At 33.2% G+C, this 21,381-nt stretch overlaps 4 protein-coding genes across 11 annotated transcripts; 1 reads left to right on the top strand and 3 right to left on the bottom strand.

The window, feature by feature from the left end:
• Positions 1-1,587: 1,587 nt before the first annotated feature.
• LOC114183860 (sm-like protein LSM6A) lies at positions 1,588-3,697 on the bottom strand. The gene is made up of 4 exons (XM_028071019.1): positions 3,526-3,697; positions 3,047-3,181; positions 2,154-2,267; positions 1,588-2,008 (listed from the first exon to the last, which is right to left on the bottom strand). The coding sequence occupies exons 2-4, from the start codon at positions 3,159-3,161 to the stop codon at positions 1,962-1,964; spliced, it is 276 nt and encodes a 91-aa protein (XP_027926820.1). The 5' UTR covers positions 3,162-3,181; positions 3,526-3,697; the 3' UTR covers positions 1,588-1,961.
• A 1,757-nt stretch (positions 3,698-5,454) lies between these two features.
• LOC114184316 lies at positions 5,455-18,107 on the bottom strand. Of its 8 annotated transcripts, none has more exons than XM_028071622.1 (15): positions 17,832-18,107; positions 17,239-17,409; positions 11,139-11,206; positions 9,256-9,317; positions 8,220-8,523; positions 7,934-8,140; positions 7,619-7,849; positions 7,057-7,537; positions 6,771-6,964; positions 6,453-6,688; positions 6,204-6,371; positions 6,022-6,129; positions 5,850-5,925; positions 5,682-5,777; positions 5,455-5,604 (listed from the first exon to the last, which is right to left on the bottom strand). In XM_028071622.1, the coding sequence occupies exons 5-15, from the start codon at positions 8,517-8,519 to the stop codon at positions 5,512-5,514; spliced, it is 2,190 nt and encodes a 729-aa protein (XP_027927423.1). In that variant the 5' UTR covers positions 8,520-8,523; positions 9,256-9,317; positions 11,139-11,206; positions 17,239-17,409; positions 17,832-18,107; the 3' UTR covers positions 5,455-5,511. The 8 variants fall into 8 exon arrangements, with proteins under 8 accessions (XP_027927423.1, XP_027927420.1, XP_027927424.1 ...); XM_028071619.1 differs by having other exon boundaries at positions 9,256-9,310; XM_028071623.1 differs by lacking the exon at positions 9,256-9,317.
• Positions 13,016-14,503, bottom strand: LOC114183085. The gene has a single exon (XM_028069938.1). It carries the CDS (start codon positions 14,501-14,503, stop codon positions 13,016-13,018), a length of 1,488 nt encoding a protein of 495 aa, XP_027925739.1.
• Positions 18,108-18,928: 821 nt separating the features above from the next.
• LOC114183082 ((+)-neomenthol dehydrogenase-like) lies at positions 18,929-20,463 on the top strand (the record flags this gene model as incomplete). Its single annotated transcript, XM_028069935.1, has 4 exons — positions 18,929-19,198; positions 19,385-19,444; positions 19,732-19,911; positions 20,086-20,463. Coding segments are annotated over 4 exons (888 nt in total), but the record flags the coding sequence as incomplete, so codon positions are not given.
• Positions 20,464-21,381: the final 918 nt, after the last annotated feature.

Below are 21,381 nucleotides of genomic sequence, written 5' to 3'. Positions count from 1 at the left end.
GGGTTTTGAATTTCAGGTTTCGGATTTCGGGTTTTGGGTTTGAGGTTTCAGGTTTCGGGTATCTGTTTACCGGTTTCGAGTTACACGTTTCAGGTTTGAGGTTTGGAGTTTCAGATTTCGGGTTACGGGTTTTGAGTTTCGAGTTAGAGTTTGGGGTTTCAGGTTTGGTGTTTCGGGTTGGGGATTTCGGGTTACGGGTTTCCGGTTTAGGGTTTCGAGTTACATGTTTTCGGTTTCGGGTTTCGGGATTCATGTTTCAGGTTTCCGGTTTCGGGTTTCGAGTTTCGAATTTCGGGTTACGGATTTCGGGTTACGGGTTTCCGGTTTAGGGTTTTGGGTTACATGTTTCTAGTTTCGGATTTTGGGATTCGAGTTTCGGGTTTCGGGTTTCGGGTTTCGAGTTTCGAGATTCGTATTTTAGGTTTCGAGTTTCAGATTTCGGGTTTGAGGTTTGGCGTTTCGGGTTTGAGGTTTGGTGTTTCGGGATGGGGATTTCGGGTTACGGGTTTCGAGTTTCGGATTACGGATTTCTGGTTTCGAGTTTCAGGTTGTGGGTTTGGAATTTCGGGTTTCGGTTATCGAGTTTTAGATTTCGGGTTTCGGGTTTCAGATTACGCGTTTCAACTTACGCGTTTCGGGTTTCGAGTTTGAAGTTTGGAGTTTCAGATTTCAGGTTACGGGTTTTGGGTTTCAGGTTTAGGGTTTCGAGTTTGGTGTTTCGGGTTACGGGTTTCGGGTTACGGGTTTCCAGTTTTGAGTTACATGTTTTCGGTTTCAGGTTTCGGGATTCATGTTTCAAGTTTCCGGTTTCGGATTTCGGGTTTGAGGTTTCGGGTATCGGGTTGGGGATTTCGGGTTACGGGTTTCGAGTTTCGAGATTCGTGTTTCGGGTTTCGAGTTTCGGATTTCGGGTTTCGGATTTAAGGTTTCGGGTTTCGGATTTCGGATTTGAGGTTTGGTGTTTCAGGTTGGGGATTTCAAGTTACGGGTTTCGGATTTGAGGTTTGGTGTTTCAGGTTGGGGATTTCGGATTACAGGTTTCGAGTTTCGAGATTCAGGTTTTAGGTTTTAGGTTTCGGGTTTGAGGTTTTGGGTTTCGGGTTTGGTGTTTCGGGTTGGGGATTTCGGGTTGCGGGTTTCGAATTACGAGTTTTCGATTTAGGGTTTCGAGTTACATTTTTCCGATTTCAGGTTTCGAGATTCATGTTTCAGGTTTCCGATTTCGGGTTTTGGGTTTCGGATTTCAGGTTACGGATTTCGGATTACAAGTTTCCAGTTTAGGGTTTCGAGTTTCAGGTTTTGGGATTCGGGTTTCGAATTTCGGGTTACGAATTTCAAGTTACGAATTTCCGGTTTAGGATTTCGAGTTACATGTTTCCGGTTTCGAATTTCGGGATTCGTGTTTCGGGTTTCGAATTTCGAGTTTCGAATTTCAAATTTCGAATTTCGAATTTCAAGTTTGAGGTTTGGGGTTTCGGGAACGACAAAACTTATTTTTCAAACTTCTTCATCATGAGTTTATGTTTGTTCAATCTAATCAAACCAGAGTTTATGTTTGTTCAATCTAATCAAACCAGACAATCACCGTCAATAATTTGGTGGATTACATATCACATGGGGGATGGTTAACTTTATAGTTCAGACCCATCCAACCAAGTCAAAAACTCCCCTAAGAAGATTTACACAGGCATAATATATAACATAGTAACATGTCATTTAAAAAAACTAAAAGAAAAATCAAAGCGATAGCAGTTTCTATTACAATTTTGAATTTTCAGAGCAGGCTAAAAATTCTACCAAAATATGTCAACATGCATTTTACAAACTGACCATATTGCTTTGCCTTACATATTTAAGGCGGGCAAATCGTCTACAGCAGGCAAGAGTTGAACATAAAGGCAGTCTCGAAAAAATCATACGCGTCTTCCAAACATAAAAGAACATCAATAATCCTATACATTTTACGCCCCCTCTGCTAGAGTCCTCTTTGAGGTACTGATGTATAGAACTGCATCAAATAAAATAAATTTTCCAATTATTTCTTCAATCAAATATCTATTGTGAATAATAAACAATATCTCAATTTTCCATATATATGTGTGAGTCTGTGTGCGCGTGTTTATAATATCATTGCATTTCAAATATTAGTGTACCATTATTTCCTCGGATGAAAGCGTCACCATACTTGTTCTTCAGTTGTCCATTGACATATTCCTCTGTCTGCTCCATTGCAATATTCATATAACCATCTAGACAAGCAAGTATACCTGCGACATTTAGCCAAAAAGAGTGAGCCTACGTCATGCATACACAGAAGCATAACATAACAGATACAAACTATACAGTGGAGAAGACCAATAGGCAAATTCACAAAGTAAATCCTCCATTAAACATTGAATTTGATAATAAATTGAAGGTCATAATTTGAACTACTTTTCCTCGTTTTGTCACTTAAATAATCAATTCCTTTTCAAATACCCACAGAAACGTATCATAAAGTAAAAAACTATGATCTTCAATAGTTAGTGAAAAACGTGTCTATATGAAAAGAAGAACCCAGCGTTTGATATATATATAAAAAAGTAAGTAAATTCCATCCTTATTACTCCAAGTATGCAACAATTTTGGGCATGGCTCAAACACAGCTTGCCCAGAAACCTAAATCAATATACGAGATCAAAATCTAACAATAATTACCATTAGACTAAATGAAGAAGTTTCCTTCTCATCCAATCAACCAAATCATTAGATTTTCTCTCAACAAAGCAGAAAAAGCTGTGGCAAGAAAATATGGACCACGCACAACATATCGATGAATCATATCCAGCCCAGATATACCCATTAATTCACCAATATTTTAAAGAATCATGAGACAACGACTTGCACAAGCACACTAACCCATACATACCCCTTACAAAAATATGACAGAAAATAAACCAAAACATGTCGGCACTAACAGTCTCTAACTTTCTATCAACATTTAGCAAACAATCTTGATCAGCGTATCTAGGGAAGACGAAAAAAAGTAGTAAACGAAGAAAGAAACCTCGGTAATCAACACCGGAATTGAGCTTGACGACAACCGGCCTTCCACGAATGGATTTGAGGAAATCAGCTGGGGTTTTTGTGGTTCCTGATCCTCCTTTCTCTGTTCCACTCATTTTATCTCAACTTCAAAAACCTGACGGAAAAAGAGAATAACTTTAATCAATTACACACTCTGGCACCGTATAAGGCATCCAAGTTCCCTCCTGACTGAAGCATTTTCACAAACAGCTTACGGGGAGTTAAAAAAAAATGGAGTACGCTGGTAATTCTCTCTCGAAATTCTAATTGACCCTCTCTAATTCGGTCTCAAATTAAAGCTCTGGAATTTGACCTCAGCCAGGTGCATAAAAAGGCTACGTAATCCAGATTCACAAAAAGAAGATAATATACAAGAAAAGTAAAGAAAAGAAACAGAAAGAAGGAACAGTGTTGTGATAGTGAGGGTTAAAATTTGAAGAATGGTTTAGAAGGGCGTACCTGAGATGAAGTGAATTGATTTTACACAGCGATCCACTCTCTATTCTCTTCCTCAGATGCTTTTGAAAACAGAGAGATGGCAAAATAAGAAGACACAAGAAACGTGAAAAAAGCCCAAAAAAACCCTAGGGTTTCAAAATCAACCAATCTAATTATCTAACGCTCCTCCCAAACAGTGTGAAAAAGGAACTCAAAATATAAATAAATTTATATTATCTAATTATTTTTTTTCAATCATATTATTGGTACCAGTTTTATTTATGTAACTACAATATTTGAACTTGATAGAAGCTATATATCAACCACTATTAATTTTTTTTCTCAAATAAAATATTATTATGATATAAAAAATATTAGTTTTAAACCGTTAGAAATGAAAACAAGGCCCTATGTCGTCTCTGTTTTCTTCAATTCAAAATTTAACCTTCGTGTCGGAAGTTAACTGTAATAATAATTTAATAAAAATTAGACAAATCATATTTTATCTTGTAAATCAAGCTGAAATTATATGTTTCAATTCAACTCTTTGTCTTTATAATTTTTTTAATATGCAAGCTTAATTTAATTAAATTTTAATATAGAGTGTGGAAATACATTTCTTTTTTAGCATTTTAAAGTCAAACAAGTCTAGTCTATCTTAAGTTAAATATCATCTAATTATTAATACAGAATACTAACATGTTATTTTGCGTATTAAATGATAATAATTATTATTACTACCTCTACTTTATCAGTACCGATTCAACTACAGTTTAATATGAAAAAACAGAACTTTTTTAGTTTCTAAAATCTGAAATTTATATGTTTTTGGTTTAAGAAATTAAAAATTATTGGTAAGAAAATAAAGACGAGAATAAAACATAGAAAAAAGAATAGTTATAAACACGACACAAGTGTCACCTTTATTTTCACAAGTAAAAAAATTGAACCATTTTGGTTTGTAAAATATCAAGTATATATACAATGGAAGTGTTCTATGATCAAATTGATAACGTTCAGAATCAAACAACCACATTTTATCATAACTCAACACAAATGAGATATATGAACTCAATTTTTATAAGCTTGATAAGTTATTGACGTCATCTCCAACTTACAATCTTAACATAATAATTTTATGAGTTTTTATATTCAATTTTCCCATCTCTACTTTATTAAAGAATTATAAGCATGCAAATTAAATTTCAATGACTTGGGGATTGCAAGTGCCGTCTACAATATCCAAATCCAAAAGGAAATCGGTGAACATGTTTTTGTATTTTGTAAAGACATACTTTGACACTGTTCATAAGTAATTACTTTTCTTATACTAATAATTTCTTTGAACAACTTTTACTTGTAATATTCTTATAGCATTCCCACCTTTCACTAGTGTAAAATAGGCTTTTTATACCGATTATAAAAGGCTTTTTATACCGGTTCTAGCATAGGTATAGATGCAGGTGGTATAGAAAGTTTGATCTTTTCTACATCGGTTCCATGACAGGTATAAAAAATTATATTTTATACCATTTCTAAAACCGGTATAGAAAGTCCTCTTGGAAATGGAAAGTCATGTAAGAAAAAATGACTTATTATATCGATTATAGTTCCAACCGGTATAAAACATTACACATTTTACACCAAGTATGACCTCAACCGGTATAAAAAGTGATTTATTATTTTTTTATGAAGAATTCGTTTATGCTTCTTACCACATACCAAACCTGTATATAATTACCCAAAACATCCAGAAAACAAATCTCATTCAATCTAATATTTACTTGAAATAAAATCTAATGTTTATATGAAATATAATACTACTCCAAAACGAATATAAGTCATAAAACACCTAACATCATCTTATATACTGTATGTAATAACCCAAAACATCCAGAAAACAAATCTCATTCAATCTAATATTTACATGAAATAGAATCTAATGTTTATATAAAATATAATACTACTCCAAAACAAATTACTATATAAGTCATAAAACACCTAACATCATCTTATATAAACACTTAAAAGAAACGAAGCCCACTGCTCACGAACTTCCTTCAAGACTCCTTGATCCATTGGAGATGTGTCATTGAAAATCTACACAATGAATAGTTGAGTCAACAATCTTTTAGTGATAAATACTTAAGATGTGATTTATAAATTGTACATATTACCATATCCCATGAGTCAACAATGTTTGCGGATATGATTCTATGCATGTGCCTCATGGTATAATATCCACACTCATAGCTTCCCGGTTGACGTGAGCACTACAAGTTAAATTCATATAATATCATAAATTTGATAATTGTATTTCAACAGTTTGAAGATTAACTACTTACAGTTGGCGCAATGAACTGTAACTTCTTTCTAGAAGTGATTTGTTGTCCCTGCAACCTAGAATGAGCCTCAACCGCTCTGTAAAATTTAATGTATATTGAAATTTTGCCTAATATGGAACTTAGTAAAATTAAGTTATATAACACAAAAAATAAGTTAATAAAAAAAACTTACGCTTGTAAAGTACTTTTAATTTTCAGAGTGTTAGGCTTCTTGTGTAATGAACACAAAAGAACCACAACAAACTTCTGAGGAAGAATTACCAACAACTGCCAATGACCCCTACAGATTCAAATACCATTATATACAATTAAGTTCTACATAAATATAATTTAATGTATAAAAGACATTCTTACTGCTGCAAATAAGGCGCTAAGTACACTTCTTTTTTCCCAACATCAAATGCCTCTAATAGGTACTTTTGAACCTCTTCACTTTTATTCCCAACACCTTGAATGGCAATAGGATCAATAAATCCATATATGTGATCATTCTTCTTCTCAGTGCATCTACGATGTAAATACCTTAAACATTGAAAATAAATAATATAAGAATAACATATTGAATATATTCAAACTTCATAAAAGTAATAAAAGTTTACTTACAACAACCAAAGTTGTATTACTGATATACATAACATATCAGTGCCAGAGAGAACTTCAAAAATATCCTTTTGACATATAAAAAAAGGGGTGTTGAAGGTCCTATTTGTGGCTTGGGGAGACATTTCTAATTGTATAGGTTGCAAGGCGATAGTCGCTGCCATTGCACCAAGTCGTTCTAGAATTGTCTGTTGTGGTAATGATTCATTCACATCTTCCTTTTCTTGTACTCTAATCTGCTATACATATTTAAAGTATTAAATAACATTAGTATACACCGATGTAAATAAATGCATAATTAAAACAAGTAAGGACAATTACCTCCTTTGCAATTACTTTTGCTAATCTAACTGGCCAAAGGATAAAATTTCCAGGGGCCTGCCCCACTGTCTTAACCTCTTGAGTGGGCACTGGGACTGGAGCAGTAGCATCTCGAACATCTACAACCACTACTCTCATCATATCATCTGCAATGGTTGCATGGTGTATGGTTGACCCCAATGCATACATTTTACCTAAGGTAACCAAATAATATTTGTAAAATAAATAAGACAATATAGTTAGGCTAAAACAAATACATGCAAAACAATATAATTAGACAAATTACCTAAAGCCACCAAGGACTGCAGGAGATCATCAATGAACAACTCGTAATCTGCATCACCAATGAGAGAAGCCTCTTCAAGAGGAACATCACAACTCCCCTTTGTGCTTACACAAATAATAGAAGGTTGTTGATGAGGATTACAAGGTTGGGCTGAGGGAGAGGCTAACTCTGCTCTCATGTCTGATAACAATTGTGCCTTCATATCAAAGTACTCTTTCTTCATCTCCTTCTTAATCTCCTCCCTAATTTCTTCCCTCATTTGTTCTCTCATTTCTTCTTTGATGGACATGATAACTTCCTCATTGATATTTACTTTATTATGATTAGCTGATGGAGGACCAAAGAATTGACGGATGCCTACAAATTTTCCAACACCACGAACACGTCCAGGATGCTCTGGACGACCAATGGCAACTGCCAATATGTCCTCACGCCCCTGTGGAATGAATGATCCTTGTGTGCTTTGCTCGACCAGTTCATCCTACAACACAAAAACTTTAAGTTAAGATTAAAAAAAATATATTAATACACATCTAAAAATAAATTAGTTTGAGTTACTTACAATACGCCTAGCTACGCTTTCTGTTTCTGCAGATATGTAATCCCCTGTTGGTTTTTGACGAGCTCTTTTCCATTTATCATGGCGAGGAGGATGAGTAACAGTAGTCCCACTGGAATTAGAGGCAGATGCCTCTTTCATCATCTTCTGCTCCAATTTATCATAACCCCCACGAGACAATCTATGGGGGTGGACATTCTTTCTTGCTATCTCTTGTGCAGCTTTCCTCTTAGCCTATGAGCACCAAAGTATAAAGAATGATTTATTTTAGCAATATGTTCAATTAAATAGTTAAACCTACATATAATATGAATTTACCTGAAAGACAGGATTTAATCGCCTTTCCTTAAAAGCCTGCCATGTGTCTTCATCAAGGAACGGATACTTCTCACAAGGGTTTTTATCACTTAAGGGACCATAGATATAACGACTTGTAAGGTCCGTCTTAAAACCCTTCCATCGTTCCCCAGCAAATGAAATCCATTTCGTCCTCAACAGATTACTATTTGGGACATCATATGTGACCTGTATAATAAGAATGGATTACATATGTTAAATATCAGTTATATGTACGTAATAAATTATATAAGTTAAGATTTCATACTTGGACACTTAGCCAAATCTGATTCTTTACTGTCTCTGGAACATGGTCCCAATCATCTATAAGAATGGATGACTTGCTCCTACCAAGCAAGGCCACATAGCTGGTGAATTTTGTGCTATTATCTCCCAAAGCTTTACCAGTTTGCATATCAAATTGGATAGGCAATCTTTGATCCGCACTACGACTGACTGTTAACTCCCTCAACCTAGTTCCACGCCTACCATTTTTTTTGGTACATGTATGAATCTTGTCCCCACCTTGTGAAGGTGGAAGGTCACCAAATGGTGTGTCACCGGGCATTTCCCTATTCAAATAAATAATTGTTAGTGAAAATTAATAAATAATTTCTATTTAACATTTACATGCATCAATTAGTCTCCAGCTAAGTCATCCACAAACTCAATACAGTGAATCATCAACAAAAGTAATGAAACTCGGGGTATTCCCTCAAACTGATAATAAATCAAGTCAATAACTTTTCTTTTCAATTTCACAAACTAAACTTAATCTCTGTGCCAGATTGTAGCTGCATTAGCAAAAAACTGTTCAGTAATCGGGGAGAGTTGTGACTATGTAGGTCAAAAAGTAAGTGACAAATAAGCATGACAGATGATTCTTCAAAATGAATTATAAAGAAGTACTGCTAACATTTTTACGTATCAATTTAGACATTTATAAAAATGTTACTAGAACATTTTGTTAGGGGAAGATGTAGGAAGGCAAGTAAAAAAGTTTAAAACTAGAACATATAAGCATAAGTAAATGAACAGGTTTTGAACTGTTAGCAAAGGATAAAAATTTTGCTATTGAAGTGATTTGTACACAAGTCCAAGGCTAGAAACACATTGGTAATTGTCATCATGCACAGGTGTAGATCATGATGTCGTTGAAAATTTTATTTTGAGAAATAAATAGATGAAATTGAATGACAAAAGGATACATAATGAACAATAGACTTATAATATCAATTTCAAAATTTACATTGGATGTAACAGAGGAATCAAGACAAGAAAAATGATTAGAGTTGTGTACTTACTATCAACTGGGATCTAATGTGCTTAAGAGATGAGAAGTCTTTATTTGGATGGATTCTGGAAACTTCAATGAAAATAATTTAATAAACGAAGATAAAAGTACATTTCAATTATCAGCAAAAGAAAAACCATCTGCAAGAGAATCGAAAAGAGAATAAGAGAAACAAATAAGGATATGTTAGAGGGTGTGGGAGTGTTTATTTTTGTTTTAACTCGTACTCTCAATTTTGATAAGCATGCATACAATGATACAAATGCATGGCAAAACTTAATCATGAGAAGCTTAGTAAAAACAGTAATGGTGAGTTAGAGCATGATTGTGCTCTTCGGTCTTCTTCCGTACTCAACCTGGTGAAAATTTTAGTCTAGACATTGAAACATCTTAAGCCCTGTTTTGGGTGATTGTGAGTTTTCAATTCAACTGCAATTTTCAAAACAAAATGCATTTAGCCAAAATGGAGCTGGAATAATTTTTCACTTAATTTTGAAACACATACACTATCATCATTATTGCTACTACTACTATCGTTATTTCTGCCAAAATAATCATCATCTCTACTACTAATATTGTCTTTGTTTCGAGACTTACAACTGAAAACAGTGCTGAAAAACTAAAATCCATTCTGAATGAGGCCATAGGACATTCGTTCAAATTTTAAAAGAACTTTGTCGGTGACTTTTTGCAGTCTTAGCACCTTATGATGATGTTTGCAATTAAAAACACTGCAACTGGCATGATTGGTATATTGAAATATTGATATTTTAGAGAGGCTGTAGAAATAAAGAAGCGCGTGGATAATTATTATTGTCGTTATTATTATAATTTTAAAAGTTTACTTCATGTTGTAACAACAAAAAGAACAATAATATTATAATACCTAAATTTTGATAATTTTCTGAATTGATATATTTTAAAAGTAAGTTTGGAATATAGAAAAAATGAAAAATTACTTAAAAAATATTAAAAAATAATAACTTAGATCGTAAAATAAAGTTGTGAAAGTATAATTTTCTCATTAAAAATTGAAAACTTTTATCCTTTATCATTGTCTCATGTTGGCTAGCCCACCATGTTTCAACTTTTAAGCCATAGACACAAAAATTCATATTCAGATTCATCACTCTCTCTCTCACACAGAATGGTTTTGTGTTGTGGGCTCCCATTCCCATTCCCAACAAGTTAAGCCTCACGGACACCATCATCACCTTATCTCTCTTCCTTCTTTCTCTTCAGATTTAAATTTCCTATTACATTATTATGAATTAGTGTTTTCATAGTTGCATGTAATCTGAAACTAATGGACTTAACTTTGTTTCTATATTCAACTTAGGTATATTAAATTAATATACATATTTTATGTTAAAAGGTAGTACACGTACTTAGATGTAACAGTTTCTATATATTACAAAAAATCTTTGATCATATTATAATTTTTTTACAAAATATTATCACCAGATTGTAATTTATTTTTTATGTATAAAAGACAAAACTGCCGGGAAACAAGAAAAGAGTTAACTGGTGAATAAAAAAAGATGATTGCATCATCATCAGCCATGAAAGAAAATATGAGAAACATGACATCCCATGTTTTGCCAAACTATCTGTGCTGGGAAATTTGTCTCCCAGAATATGTGTTCCTCAGAAATTATAAACCTCTGATTTCATCAACTAGCTAGAGCATATATATATATATATATATATATATATATATATATATCTTAGGGCTAAACCACATAATCTTAGTTGAACTCATATTATCTACCTACCTACCTTCCTATTTATCTATCTGCTATCTATATATTCACATAAAAAATTGATATGCAACTTTAAGGTTTTAAAGAATATTCACGTAATCATATAAAAAAAGTAGAATATAAAAGTTACCTGAAAGCAATGGATATTAGGTTATCTTGTTTGTAATGGCTTCAGATCAAAACTTTGAACCTACCCACCTATGAAGAATATGAAAGAAATAAAGATGAAGTGAACCACATGAATCGTAGTTTTTAAAACAATGAACAAGAAGGGATAAAATGTACCAATTAACTTGAACTGAGAAAGATGAAGAGCGTGAAGAAAAGTCACACACAAGTTTATGTGCACATAAATAAATGGGTCAAGTTAGAATGTTCTCCCATAACCCTTCATTGTGGCCATCACGTACGGCATGAACATCATCTACATCATTGTCGACATTCAAGGTCGGCATATTTGATGAGAAGGATGGAGTTTTGCTAATATCAAGTATCAATTCATCATTGTAATCAGTATAATGTAGGGTTCTGCCTTGGAGAACCACTGACCATCTTTTGTTAGCGGGATCAGTGACATAAAACACTTGTTTTGCTTGAGATGCCATGATGAATGGCTCTTTAGTATAACCTTCCTTTTCTAGGTCAACCAAGGTAAAACCTAGATCATCAGTCTTCACGCCAGTATTACCATCAACCCACTTACATTTAAAAATAGGTACTCTGAAACTTGTGTAATCTATTACCCAAATATCTTCAATTACACCAAAGTAGCACATTGAGGCCATAATCGGATATTTATCCTTTGAACTTGAGAAATGCATTGATTCAGCTACAACCATTACTCCACTATTCTGTGTGGTGCTTTTTTCATCTTCGTCTTTTGTATGAAATGTATAATTGTTTATATCATACCCACTCCAGCATAAGACATCATAGTTTGGCTCACTTGCTAGCCAATTTAATGTATCAGAAGTTGTGTTGTCATTTTGAACCTATTGTTTGAACCACTTCAAAAAAGTTTTGTTGTGCTCATTAATGACCCACTTTTGAGACATTCGTGGATTATTTCTCTTCACAATATCTTTATGAGCACTTAAATAAGGGATGACTTCTTTAGTGTTATTCAATAGATATAAATGTGCTTGGAGAACTTCATCTCTACTCAGAGTTCTAACTTTTGCACTTCGAGTACCCTTACCAGCACCTCTTTCATGGTAACGAGACTTCGGTACCCCTATAGCTTCAACTTGTGATAAGTAGTTTGTACAGAACTCAATAGCTTCCTCTGCAATATATCTTTCAACAATTGATGCTTCTGGACGATATTGGTTCTTTACATACCCTTTCAATATCTTCATGTATCGTTCAATAGGGTACATCCATCGTAAGAATACTGGACCACAAATTCTAACTTCTCGGACTAAATGAATAATCAGATGGACCATAATATCAAAGAATGATGGAGGAAAGTACATCTCCAACTAACACAATATGAGTACAGCCTCATTTTCTAACTGATCCAACTTCTCAATATCGATAACCTTACTACATATTGCATTAAAAAAGAAGCACAATCTTGTTAAGGTATATCTAACATTCTTAGGCAATATGCCTCGAATAGCCACTGGTAGAAGTTGTTGCATCAATACATGACAATCATGAGATTTTAACCCAAGTAATTTTAGATCTTTCATGGATACAAGTCTTTTAAAATTGGAAGAGTAACCTAGTGGAACTTTCACACCTTGTAAAATCTCACAAAAACTTCTCTTCTCTTGTTTAGACAATGTGTGACATGCTGGAGGCAAGTATGTTCGCTTACCATATGATTGTGGAGCTAATTGTTCTCTTATACCCATTTCAACTAAGTCCAAACGAGCATTTAGACCATCTTTCGTCTTGCCTTGAATATTGAGGAGTGTTCCGATAATACTATCACACACATTTTTCTCTACATGCATAACATCTATACAATGTCTCACATCAAGCACCCTCCAATATAGGAGATCAAAGAAAATTGACCTTTTCTTCCCCAATGTCTTTCACACGCTCATACACTTGTGACCCACTTAAAACCATTGGAGCTAATTCATTTTCTTGACACCCATTAAATGCTTTCTTCAATTTACGATATGGATGGTTTGTACTAAGAAATCTCTGATGTCCAAGGTATACTGTTTTCCTTCCATGTTGTAGTTGATGGTGACATGTGCCTTCTTCACATATAGGGCATGCTTTGTGACCCTTAATGCTATATCCACTTAAATTACCATATGCTGGAAAGTCGTTGATTGTACAAAATAACATGGCATGCAACTTGAATGAATCACTAGTGTACCCATCAAACATATCAACACCCTCCTCCCATAACATCTTCAAATCTTCAACTAATGGGGTTAAATAAATATCAATGTCGTTTCCTGGTTGTCTTGGACCCGAGATCATCAAGGATAACATAACATATTTGCGTTTCATGCACAACCAAGGAGGTAAATTATAAATCACTAATAGAACAGGCCATGAACTATGTTTACTGCTCAAGTTACCATATGGATTCATTCCATCTGTAGCAAGTCCAAATCTAATGTTCCTTGAATCATTGGAGAAATTTGGGAACATGGAATCAATTTTCTTCCATTGCAAACCATCTGCCGGATGTCTCAAATGGCCATCTGTTGTACGTCCATCTGCATGCCATCTCATGAGTTTTGCATCATTTGCATTGCTGAATAAACGTTTCAACCGTGGAACTACAGGAAGATACCACAAAACTTTTGCTGGAGGACCCTTACTATCAGATTCAAACTCACTATGTTTCTGTTTGTATCTTGACACCCCACATCGTGGACATTGATGTAACATGGCTAACTCCTTCCTGTACAAGACACAATCGTTTGGGCATGCATGAATTTTTTGATACTCCATACCCATCGGACACAATATCTTCTTCGCATCATAATTGCGTGTTGGCAACGTGTTACCTTTAGGAAGCATGTCACTCAACAACTCAAGTAATTCTGTGAAGCTTTTATCAGTCCACCCATTTCTTGCCTTCACATTGAACAATTTTAATACCGCTGACAATCGAGTATACTTAGTGCATTCTGCGTACAGAGGTTTTTCTGCGTCATTACACAAATTGTCATACACATTCGCACGTTGAAAGGAATCATGTCCAATATCATGAATCATTTCCTCCATTCGATCATCCATCTCTAAATCAACTTCTTCTGCTTCAGACACATCTACACTTGGCATGTCTATTAATTCACCATGCCATATCCACTTTGTGTAGCTCTTTAAGAAACCATCACAAAGAACATGCTCCCGAATAATGTCAGTTGGTAGTTTTCTCTCATTCAAACAATTAACACACGGGCAGTAGAATTTTCCATTATTATCCAGAACATTCATATTTGCAAATTCAAGAAATTCTTCCACTCCGTTCTCATATTCATTTGTTGTGCGTAAAAAATTTATCCAACTCCGATCCATTGTTGTGTGTATAAATTAACACCACTGCTTTTGGTTAGAGCTCAGAAACAGCCAAACACGTAGTCCAATCTGTGAACTCAACACTACCACCATTTAATATAACATAACAACTCATTTGACTTTGGAACAGTTCACACAAAGGAATTCTAAGCAACAAAAATTCTATGAGCACAAGTTATATAACTCATTAATGAAGATAGAACAAAAGAATCTCTCAAACAGTTCAACTACAATTTTTATTGATAGTAGACATCATAATTATGGGTCAATAATCCAATTATAGGTAACTGATTTGACTCCTATGATATATCAATATCTAAATTATTTTCTGTTTTATTTAAAAGATATATGAATTATTATAAATTTCAAAAATTGTTATTATTATTGTTGCTATATATCTTTTATCATAATGGTTATAATAAAACCTATATAATAATATATTTATAAAAGGGGAGTATTACAAAAAATTTAGATTCGATCTGTATAGTATTTTTGTTTAATGTAACTCTCTTATTAATTCAATTAAAGATGATAAATTATGTCATTTCAGATCCTTTCAATTCACTATTAACCCATCACAAGTGAGATGGGGAAAATAGACTTATTACAATTATGTGAACTTAATTTTGACTCGCAACCAAATTTCAAAAAATAAAATTGTTATTTTTTACTTAATATATATATATATATATATATATATATATATATATATATATATATATTATAAGACTTCAATTTATAATTAATATTTTTAATAAGATAAATTAAAAAGATTATTGTCTTTACATATTAAATTAATTCATAATTAATAATAGAAAATTAAATTAAAGGTGTTGATTAATACAAATTTTTTTAACTATTTTTTATATTAAGGTATAGTTGAAAATCATCCAACTCTCTCAAGTTGGCAAGTTATTGTTAGGTGAGTTTATTTGACACTTCTATATTTAAGCAACAGCTAAACACTTCAGTATTGTTGAAATTTACTTATTATTTATTTACTCTTTTTATTGATGATAAGTATTGTTTTACTTCATTATAGTTTCTCACACCCTCAGATGGTTTCCATAAATTTAAAAACAGATTGAATTTTTTATATTTTCTAATTTTTTTAATTAGTTTGTACCATTACTAATAGTAAATTTCTAGAAACTTTTTATTTTATTTGCAGTAAGAAATTATAGTAGCGTGTTTTCCTATGTAGGTGATGATTATGAACATGTGTTGTTTATTAAGACCTAAAATAAGTGGGTGGTGCATATTAATGTATAAATACTGCTAGACCACCCTTTTACTTTCTTCTTCTTTCAATTACTTATTTACCCCATTGAGTTAATTTAATTAATTTCATCAACCGTAAAAAATTTCCTGTACCAGACTTAATTTGCTTTAGTTTCACTAAAATAAAGGCATAGAAGTAAAATGTCAGTGACAGTGATTATTGGCAAAATGTCACAAAATCAGAGGCAGAGAAACAAGATATTACGCTTGAGTTCAAAGTATATATACATATAGGAAGCTACCTCAAGTCTCAATCTCAAGTGTTAATCACAACAACTTGTCATGGCTCTATACAGGTTCTTTGGAAAGCACAGTGGGTATTATTGGGGGTGGTGTTTGTTTGATGAACTCAACTAACAGGAAAACGAGCAGTGTTTCTCTGAATCTGTGTTTGTGCTGCAATCTATCCCAACTTTGTTTTGAATTGTAGTTTTCATCATGTACCGAGAAAAAGGTAGGATGATGAATCTTTTGCTTCTAAAAAGACTTGGTCTCTATAGTCTCAATTCCCGTGAGAGTGAGCTATACTCATTGTATCCGATACAGAAAAGCAGTGGATACACATATACATATATACTAACTAGTTCGTTTTCAGCTTTTTTTTTTTCCTTTTGCCTCTCTTCCAACAAGTACCCTGTAGCTACCACTTCGAAACTGTTTCTATCACTCTCCCCAAACAATGCAATGAAACTGAAACAGTCACACCCCCCTCTCCCTCTCTCATATAAACTGCATCTACATTCACATTCACAACAACTTGCATGCATATATATAAATTTTAATAAAATGTTCTATTATTATTCATTGTTTAAACCAATAGAATTGAACTAGTCTTGGTATTCCTCCATTGATGTGAAGTTGAGCAAGAAGAGACTGTATTCAGAGTATCTTAGTATTATTCAGCCTCAGGGCTGTTGCGGGAGACTGCATTTTGCTTTTGGGAATGCCTCAGGGCTCATCCACTATTCTCTGCTTTTAGGTGTTTAGTCCTTTATTTTTAATTTCTTAAGTTTTGCTACCCATGTTATTTTTAAGTTTTATATTCTTGGTATATTTCATCACAGAGAGACATAGCTCTATCAGGTTTCAAATAGACCTGGGTGAGGGTGACTGCGAATAAAATGTTATGAAGAGGAATGTACTATAGTTATAAAGTTGCAGAAAGGTCATGAATTATTGAAGGTGATAAGAGGATATGTTTATTTGCAGAAAGGTCTATCATTGCTGAAGATTCAAATGGATAAATGTGACAGTACTAATAATGTAAGCAGAGTGACTCATAGGGGACAAGATTTTGTATATGCTTCCTACTTTTTATGTTGCTGATGTTAGTGAATATGAGCCAGTTTTTATCTAATTTCAAATATTCAGCTACCTTGTTGCACAAAAGGAAGAAAAAAAGAAAAGAGATTCAGGGACAAGAGATATACAGAGTAGTTATATGAAAATTTTACCAGTTTACACCTACCACTAGGATAGTGGCATCACAACTCCTGCAGATATCCCCCAACCAATGTCTGAACAGGTGAAATTGGACGCTTAGCCCCTACAGAAGCTGACCCCAAGGCTTTCAAGTTATTCAATGCTTCTTCCTTGATTGATTTCACTCCTTAAGACTTGAATTTCTAAAACCACAAAAGTTAGCAATTAATAAAAAATAAAAAAACTCAGGAGAATTTGGACTTTTAAAAAAATAATACATACATTCTTATATACTGTCATCTAACCATCAAGCATTGAAGAAAACAATATTGCTTCAGGAACCATGATAAAACTATGGCGTGATTGAAGAAATTAAATATTGAATAAACTGATTAAGGGAATTCTATTATCTTAGCATAGATTCTATAGAAACAACAACTTGTGTGGACAATCATCAACATCATTATGTTTCTTCTTTACTAAGTATATAGTTGATATTAATTCAGGCTAGCAACATGAACAGTTAGGGTTCCATCAGTTAGCAGTAATTAACTAAAGCTAGTGATATTACTTCAAGCTAGCAACATGATGAACAATTAGGGTTCCATCAGTTAATAGTAATTACCGGTTAGCAACATGATGCTAGCAAACGAAGAGCACATAAACAACACGCGAGGGTGACGAGGTGACTTCACATGGTGACGGCGACTTCGTAGGCGACTCCGCACGGTGATGGCAACTTCGCAGTCCACTTCGCAAGCGACTTCGCAAGCTACTTCGTAGGCGACCGGTGACGGTGATTGTTGGAAAGTGGAAGCGACAAATGTTGGAAACGAAGAACTGTGTTAAGGTATGCTGGAAACGAAGAATAAGGAAAGGGAAGCAACGAACTATGTTTGAAACAAATGTTAAGGAAAGGAAATGAACGAAAGAAATGGAAAATGAAAAACATACTATGCCGGTCAAAAGGTCAACAAGTATAATATCTTTTTTAAAAATTAAAAAAATAATATATATATATATATATATATATAAAATTTATACCAATTTTAGCTATAACCGATATAAAAAGTATTTTTCAATATTGCTAAAAATGTCATCGCGTTAATTTTTATACCAGTTGAAAGTATAATTGGCATAAAAGATCTCACATTATTTACAAAATTGTCATCCGTCTCTTGTTTTATACCTGATAGATTTGAACAGGTGTAATAATGTAGGTATAAAAAGCTTATTTTGCACTAGTTCGTTAATTATGATAGTGAAGACGGCAATTGATTCCAATCATGCAGTTGAAAAACCATAACATGATACATTGTAATTAACAAACATCCAATTAAGTGTTGTGTGTATTTCTTAATTCTTATTTTGAACAAAGAAAAAGGCCAAAGTTGGAGAATCACTGCTTATTAATAAGGTTCATCATTGTGATGAATTGAACGAACACACTGGTAGTAGAAAAAGTTATCACCTTGTAATTTCTGTGCAATGGGAGAGGAAGCAAAAAGGTTTAACTTTTGTTTCTGAGTATATTAGACTGACATCTGAGACTTTTGTTTAACTTAAGTTTTTGTATAATATTTTCAAACAACTAAGAACTAATGTAGGACAGAAAAAGAAAGAATATGAGAAGTAATTTGAGAAATTCTGAGAAAGTATCAATATGATTTACTCTTTTTTCTACTAGCTGAATAGACTTTCTAAGTTCTAAGCACATAGTAATTACTTTCTGAACTATCTTTCAGGTATGCTGTAGTGACTGGAGCAAACAAAGGGATTGGTTTTGGGGTGTGTAAGAAGTTAGCTTCAAATGGGGTTGTGGTTGTGCTAACAGCTAGAGATGAAGAGAGAGGTTTGAAAGCAGTTGAATCACTGAAAGAGTTTGGTCTCTCAGACCTTCTGGTTTTTCATCAGCTTGATGTGAATGACCCTGCTAGTGTTGCTACCTTAGCTCATTTCATCAAAACCAAATTTGGGAAACTTGATATCTTGGTTTGAATCATAATTGCTCATTTTTCTCGTGTTAGTGTAAAACTCTTTGATTGTCATACAAAGATACTGAGTTATACACCTGAAGTATTTAAAGTTCATATTACAGTCAGAATAATGTATCAAAATTTTAGGAACTTCTTCTTCACCATGTTATGCAAAATTTTCACTCTTTTGGTACTGATGCAGGTGAATAATGCAGCTGTTACTGGGGGTAAATTATTAGATGGTGACGCTTTACTTAGAATGGTTGGTTTGCTTCTTCTTCTGTTTCTGAATTAATACAATTCCATTTTATTAATCTATCTACTCCTGTTCTGCATCAAGCTATAAAATGTTGTACTCTAAAGTCAAGTATAACATATTTCTGAGTTAGCTAGCTAGATTAAGATCACTCTCCTCATTACTCAAAATCAACAAGTTATGTGTTCATTTCCTTGTTATAGAGCCATGTACAATGCAGGTATGTTCCATATATTAGTCTCTGTGTATTGTAATGGAGAAGAAACTAACTATAAATGTCATATTTGTTGTAGAGAAATGGTGAAAAAGTTGATTTGAGTGAAGTAGGGTATGCAACTTATGAGTTAGCTCAACAATGTGTAGAAACAAACTTCTATGGTGTGGAAAGGATAACAGAAGCTCTTATTCCCCTTCTACAGTTGTCTACTTCACCAAGAATTATCAATATTTCCTCAAGAGCAGGGTTCTTGAAGGTACATTTAGGCTGCAACTCTTCTACAGAAAACAAATTTATTGTTCTAATCTTATATTACTATTTTATATTTAAAATGGTTTTATTCTTTTAGTAAATAGAATAGAAATTGGAAAGTGACATATGATAGAGCATGTTAAGGTGGCTTATTATTTTTGTACTATGATTGTTTCAGAACATACCTAATGAGTGGGCTAGAACAGTGTTCAGTGACATTGAAAACCTTACAAGAGAAAAAATAGATAGGGTACTGAAAGAGTTTCAGAAAGATTTGAAGGAGGGGTTCTTGGAAATCAAGGGTTGGCCAACTTTTGCTCCTGCTTATACAATGTCAAAAGCAGCTTTGAATGCTTACACAAGAATTATGGCCAAGAAAATTCCACATTTTCACATAAACTCTGTGTGCCCTGGCTTTGTCAAGACTGATATGAACAACAACACTGGACAATTGAGCATTGATGAAGGTTCTGAAACTCCTGTAATGTTGGCACTGTTGCCAAATAGTCTTCCTTCTGGTTGCTTCTTTTATCAGGGTGAAGTAATACCCTTTTGATCATTGAAGTAAAATCCATTTATGTAGCAAAAAGTTCTGAATAAGAAGTAAGTAGATAGTCACGAAAACATTGATTTAGTTCTATGCAGAGTCTACATTAAGGCTATTTTCTACATCAAATTTATGTAGGTTCTGTTTCAGCAAGCAAGCTTGCAACATGTTTGAGGAATAAAATTTCTGTGCCTTCATGCTTTTCTGTGTCTTACAGTTTTCTTCAATACACACCAGACAGTGGAATTAATTAAGAACAACTTCTGCATAGAATTTCATTATTAACTTATTATTCCTAAGGAACCATGTAACAGTTGATGAAGGGACTGCAGTTACTGAGTGGCTGACCATGTAACAATAGATTTGAATGTGTAACTCTTTTAAATATGTTTAACATGATGATGTTTTTCAATCAAATAATGATAAGAACTTGAAATAATATATCTATTTAAATATTAAGTATATTATTATTACTATTATTATTAACTAGCGAACACATAGGCGCGACAGTACATGTGTATTCGTATTTTTTAATTTTTAAAAAATTTAAGTTGAGATAAATAATAAATATATAATTTTTAAAATAGTTGTTAAATATAAAATTAAAAAAAAATAAAATATGTAAAAAGAAAATTTAAATAGTGATTTAAGACAAAAGAGATTTGTAAAAAAATGATTAAAATAAATTATTTATAAAATAATTAATTTTTAAAATAACTAAAAGTAAAACGGATATTATGAAAAAATAAAACATTGCTATAGAATAGATAATAATAAATTTTAGTGTGATATAAAATAAATTGAGCGGTTAATTATGAAAAAATAAAACATTTCGCGTTTTATAAATCTGGGCACTTGTATGAAATCTAAGTAAATTAATTTCTAATATTTATTCACACGAAACCATTACTAGAATTTACTAATAAT

The sequence above is a fragment of the Vigna unguiculata genome, chromosome 5 (assembly GCF_004118075.2).
Source record: "Vigna unguiculata cultivar IT97K-499-35 chromosome 5, ASM411807v1, whole genome shotgun sequence".
Classification (NCBI taxonomy): Eukaryota; Viridiplantae; Streptophyta; class Magnoliopsida; order Fabales; family Fabaceae; genus Vigna; species Vigna unguiculata.
Note: the sequence above shows the minus strand (reverse complement) of the source record. Positions and strands in the feature narration are given on the sequence as shown.

Excerpts from the sequence above, each read along its gene's own strand:
- LOC114183085 (XM_028069938.1), bottom strand. The coding sequence starts at position 14,503 with ATGGATCGGAGTTGGATAAATTTTTTACGCACAACAAATGAATATGAG.
- LOC114184316 (XM_028071622.1), bottom strand. The coding sequence starts at position 8,519 with ATGCCCGGTGACACACCATTTGGTGACCTTCCACCTTCACAAGGTGGG. Across the intron at positions 8,141-8,219 it reads AGATTTGGCTAAGTGTCCAA|GTCACATATGATGTCCCAAA; the intron begins GTATGAAATCTT and ends CTTATTATACAG. Across the intron at positions 6,689-6,770 it reads CAAAAGTAATTGCAAAGGAG|CAGATTAGAGTACAAGAAAA; the intron begins GTAATTGTCCTT and ends AAATATGTATAG.
- LOC114183860 (XM_028071019.1), bottom strand. The coding sequence starts at position 3,161 with ATGAGTGGAACAGAGAAAGGAGGATCAGGAACCACAAAAACCCCAGCT. Across the intron at positions 2,268-3,046 it reads TTCCGGTGTTGATTACCGAG|GTATACTTGCTTGTCTAGAT; the intron begins GTTTCTTTCTTC and ends TAAATGTCGCAG. Across the intron at positions 2,009-2,153 it reads TTTCATCCGAGGAAATAATG|TTCTATACATCAGTACCTCA; the intron begins GTACACTAATAT and ends TATTTGATGCAG.